The sequence below is a fragment of the Papio anubis genome, chromosome 8 (assembly GCF_008728515.1).
Source record: "Papio anubis isolate 15944 chromosome 8, Panubis1.0, whole genome shotgun sequence".
Lineage (NCBI taxonomy): Eukaryota > Metazoa > Chordata > Mammalia > Primates > Cercopithecidae > Papio > Papio anubis.
The window spans coordinates 139,240,961-139,245,802 of NC_044983.1; the positions used below are offsets into that span (position 1 = coordinate 139,240,961).

A 4,842-nucleotide genomic window follows, 5' to 3' on the forward strand; every position below is an offset into this window, starting at 1 on the left:
CACAGCCGGACATGGAAATTCATTAGTGATTCTAGTTTCGCCATGGCCTTCTGCTTTGTGATCTTTTGTCGCCCTTGAAGCATGTGATCTCTGTGACCCACACCCTATTCGTACACTCCCTCCCTTTTGAAAATTGCTAATAAAAACTTGCTGGTTTTATGGCTGGGGGGCATCACGGAACCTGCCGACATGTGATGTCTCCCCCGGACACCCAGCTTTAAAGTTTCTCTCTTTTGTACTCTTTCCCTTTATTTCTCAGACCAGCCCCACTTAGGGAAAATAGAAAAGGACCCACGTCGAATATCGGGGGTGGGTTTCCCGCGATACTGCCCGGCTCATCACCTCTGACTCCTGCGGGCCTTCCAGTGGGCGATATCTCGCTGCCCCGACCAGCTCGGCCTGCTGTCGGGCATCTTCTCTGCTCTCCTCCGGCTGTAGGGCTACCTGCCGCCCTCCGGGGCGGTGCACTGCGGGTCCGACTCTCCTGGGGGCAGCGCCTAGCGGGCTCCCCAACCCGCTCGCGTCCTTCCGGCTTCACCCGCACCGCCCACCCTGCAGCCAGCCGCTGTCTGGGCTTGCGCGCCGCGGGCAGTACGGGGTGTTGGGGGCGCGTCCTGTGCTCCGGACATGCGCGCCGTCGCGGGCGCCGCTGGGACCGGAAGTGCGGGCGAGCGCGGTCCCCGGGTCTGACAGGAGCAGCCTGCGGGCACCGCGGCGGTAGTTGGAGGCGGCAGAGGGTCTGTCGCCGCGCCGCCCTGCCCCGCCATGGGCCTCCTGTCGGACCCCGTTCGCCGGCGCGCGCTCGCCCGCCTCGTGCTGCGCCTCAACGCGCCGCTGTGGTGAGAACAGGGCCCGGGGAGGCGGGGACCCGAAAGCCCTGGAACTCGCGCTGGCGGCGGCCCTTGCGCGGTGCCCATCGAGGGCCGGGGCCGCTCCGGCTGCTCGCTCCCCTCCGGCTGCTCGCGCCCTTCCGCTGCTGCCCTCTGGAAGCACTGAGGGTATCAGGCCCAGGCTCAGCCCTCCGGTCCGGCGTCCCGATGCCAGGACTCCGGGTTTAGGTCTCAGACCCGCGCGATCGACCCCGGGTGCGGAGGCTGTGGCCTCGGGTCGGCGTCTCCGGACCCGCTGACGCCCCGGTGCCCCTCCGTCCTCTCTCACAGCGTGCTGAGCTACGTGGCGGGCATCGCCTGGTTCTTGGCGCTGGTTTTCCCGCCGCTGACCCAGCGCACTTACATGTCGGAGAACGCCATGGGCTCCACCATGGTGGAGGAGCAGTTTGCGGGCGGAGACCGTGCCCGGGCTTTTGCACGGGACTTCGCTGCCCACCGCAAGAAGTCGGGGTGAGCGGCAGAGCAGGGCGTATGGGGCGAGCAGTGGTGGCTAAGGCCGGGGAGCTCTGCTCAGAGGCTCCCTTCGTGTCTGCAGGGCTCTACCAGTGGCCTGGCTTGAACGGACGATGCGGTCAGTAGGGCTGGAGGTCTACACGCAGAGTTTCTCCCGGAAACTGCCCTTCCCAGATGAGACCCACGAGCGCTATGTACTGGGGGAGTGGGGTGTGCCTGGGCCCAGAGCGCACCTTGGAGGGAGGGGTCTGGGCTGGGTATCACCTTGGCGGGTATCATGGGGCCAGGAAGCTCAGTGGGAGGGGAAATCCCTGGTGGGCATTGGAGGGCTAGAGAAGGGGGGGCTTCAGCGCCCTACCACAGTTACACTGAGGTCCCCCCCGCCATACTGCATACAGATGGTGTCAGGCACCAACGTATACGGCATCCTGCGGGCCCCGCGTGCTGCCAGCACGGAGTCGCTTGTGCTCACCGTGCCCTGTGGCTCAGACTCTACCAACAGCCAGGCTGTGGGGCTGCTGCTGGCACTGGCTGCCCACTTCCGGGGTGAGGCTCAGGGTTGCTGGCCATGGAGGGGTTTGGTCAGTGCCCCAGACCCTGCTGATCCTGCTTCTGGCCTCCAGGGCAGATTTACTGGGCCAAAGATATCATCTTCCTGGTAACAGAACATGACCTTCTGGGCACTGAGGCTTGGCTTGAAGCCTACCACGATGTCAATGTCACTGGTAGGTTCTCTTGTCCTGCATGCTTTGGTCTGCCTCTCAGGTTCACTGCCCTCACCAGATCCCCCATCAGCGTTCATTCACTTGCTCCTACAGGCATGCAGTCGTCACCCCTGCAGGGCCGAGCTGGGGCCATTCAGGCGGCCGTGGCACTGGAGCTGAGCAGTGATGTGGTCACCAGCCTCGATGTGGCTGTGGAGGGGCTCAACGGGCAGCTGCCCAACCTTGACCTGCTCAATCTCTTCCAGACCTTCTGCCAGAAAGGGGGCCTGTTGTGCACGCTTCAGGGCAAGGTGGGGCTGCCTGCCTGCCTGAGGGCTGAAGGGCACAGGGTCTGTGGGAGGGCCTGTCTCATCCTGTCCTGCACCTCTAAAGCTGCAGCCTCAGGACTGGACGTCATTGGATGGACCGCTGCAGGGCCTGCAGACACTGCTGCTCATGGTTCTGCGGCAGGCCTCCGGCCGCCCCCACGGCTCCCATGGCCTCTTCCTGCGCTACCGTGTGGAGGCCCTAACCCTGCGGGGCATCAATAGCTTCCGCCAGTACAAGTATGACCTGGTGGCAGTGGGCAAGTAAGTAGCCTCTGGTCCCCCCTTTCCATGCCCAGGATGATGTCCAGCTGGGGCGGAGTAGGGGATGGCCTGGTGGCTGTGGCCAGCCATGAACCTGCCCCACACCTGACAGGGCTTTGGAGGGCATGTTCCGCAAGCTCAACCACCTCCTGGAGCGCCTACACCAGTCCTTCTTCCTCTACTTGCTCCCCGCCCTCTCCCGCTTCGTCTCCATCGGCCTCTACATGCCCGCTGCCGGCTTCTTGCTCCTGGTTCTTGGTCTCAAGATATCCTCTGCCCCTTGCCATCTACTTGTGACCAGCCTCCAGTCTCCTCAACTCTAGGCTGGGGAGAGTGTTCCATTCTGATGGGGGGTGGGGTACAGGGGTAAGCCCTGGGTCCCCCTCTGGGCAGATCCCATTACACCTCCTGTTGGGGTCCTTGATTGGGCTACGCTCTGGAACTGTGGATGCAGCTGCATGAGGCCGAAGTGGGCGTTGAGGAGCCCGGGGGGGCCCCTGGCCCCAGTGTCCCCCTTCCCCCATCACAGGTGATGGTATCCCCTTCTGTTGTTGGAGTGGGCTTCCAGGGTCTGACTGGTGTTTAGTGTTGCAACTTAGCCTCAGCTGGTGGGATGGTGGTGGTCTTTGGGGATCCCCTGGCCCCAGGGCCCATCTCCAAGAGCCTGTGTGCCCTGCAGGGTGTGGGGCTGGCCTCGCTCGTGGCACCTCTGCTGATCTCGCAGGCCATGGGACTGGCCCTCTATGTCCTGCCAGTGCTGGGCCAACACGTGGCCACGCAGCACTTCCCAGTGGCAGAGGCTGAGGCTGTGGTGCTGACACTGCTGGCGATTTATGCAGCTGGCCTGGCCCTGCCCCACAACACACACCGGTGAGAGGCTGGGCTGGTTGTGGGGTGGGGTTAGAGGTCCCCTGGACATGCAGACAGTCTGTGGGTTGTCTCTGAGCCCTTTGTCTTGCAGGGTGGTAAGCACACAGGCCCCAGACAGGGGCTGGATGGCACTGAAGCTGGTAGCCCTGATCTACCTAGCACTGCAGCTGGGCTGCATCGCCCTCACCAACTTCTCACTGGGCTTCCTGCTGGCCACCACCATGGTGCCCGCCGCTGCGCTTGCCAAGCCTCATGGGCCCCGGTATGTATGGATCAGCCCCACTTCCCCCAACGCCTGTGCCCTCATCACAGACCGTACCCTCATTCAGTAGCCCTTTCCCCCAACTTGGTGTCCATGCCCCCACCATGGAGCCTACCCTGATGTTGCTTCTCCACCCAGGACTCTCTATGCTGCCCTGCTGGTGCTGACAAGCCCAGCAGCCACGCTCCTTGGCAGCCTGTTCCTGTGGCGGGAGCTTCAGGAGGCGCCACTGTCACTGGCCGAGGGCTGGCAGCTCTTCCTGGCAGCGCTGGCCCAGGGTGTGCTGGAGCACCACACCTACGGTGCCCTGCTCTTCCCACTGCTGTCTCTGGGCCTCTACCCCTGCTGGCTACTTTTCTGGAATGTGCTCTTCTGGAAGTGAGATCTCCCTGTCTGAGCTGGGACAGAGACTCCCCAAGGACCCCATGCTGCCTCCTTCCGGGGAAATAAACGAGTGTCTGTTTCAGCAGCTATTTGAGCTCCTGGCCCCCTGTCCATGTAGGGCCCCAGGGCATGGGGGCGAGAAGCCTCTGCCTGCAGGGTTTGGCATTCCCTCACCTCCTCCCTGGCAAGGGCTGCTGTAGTCCACTTACTGGTTAGCATTCCTGCCAACTAGGGCTCTGCTGCTGCATCAGCCCTGGGAGGTGAGCCTCAGGTGCACTCTCAGCCCTGGAGGGTGCCATGCAGGCTTGGGGGGCTGTGTGCATTGCTGTGTGGTACTGTGCCAGGAGTGGTGCTGGGAAGGAGAATACACCATGGCCATGGTTTGAGGGCCTGACAGGAGCTGAGGCACCCAGAAACCACCTGACACCATCTTTACTGCTAGGACTAAGAGGCTGGAGCTGGAGCCCTGCAGAGGAGGCATGGCAGGGGCCCAGGGAAGGCCAGTGCCTTGGTGTGGGATTGGGATGGAGCAGGGAGGAGCACCCAGCCTGGCTTCCTCGGAGTTGAGTCAGCCCAGGTGAGATGCCCACGAGGGGCCGGGCAGGCAACACAGTGGAGCAGGTGGGGCATGGGGACAAGAGCCCCACGGGAGAGGGCACTGATGGGCCAGCAAGGAGAGAAGTAGGCTG

The 4,842-nt window shown here is 63.3% G+C and overlaps 1 protein-coding gene across 5 annotated transcripts; it reads left to right on the forward strand.

Annotated features, from left to right (window-relative positions):
• Window positions 1–578: 578 nt before the first annotated feature.
• GPAA1 (glycosylphosphatidylinositol anchor attachment 1) lies at window positions 579–4,242 on the forward strand. 5 transcript variants are annotated; one of them, XM_021933294.2, is made up of 12 exons: window positions 579–839; window positions 1,161–1,340; window positions 1,426–1,537; window positions 1,742–1,889; window positions 1,967–2,068; window positions 2,162–2,358; window positions 2,441–2,637; window positions 2,750–2,903; window positions 3,071–3,166; window positions 3,317–3,507; window positions 3,584–3,769; window positions 3,908–4,242. In XM_021933294.2, the coding sequence occupies exons 1-12, from the start codon at window positions 766–768 to the stop codon at window positions 4,149–4,151; spliced, it is 1,881 nt and encodes a 626-aa protein (XP_021788986.1). In that variant the 5' UTR covers window positions 579–765; the 3' UTR covers window positions 4,152–4,242. The 5 variants fall into 5 exon arrangements, with proteins under 5 accessions (XP_021788986.1, XP_003918789.1, XP_031525722.1 ...); XM_003918740.4 differs by having other exon boundaries at window positions 3,599–3,769; XM_031669862.1 differs by having other exon boundaries at window positions 604–839; window positions 1,426–1,889.
• The last annotated feature ends 600 nt before the right edge of the window (window positions 4,243–4,842 follow it).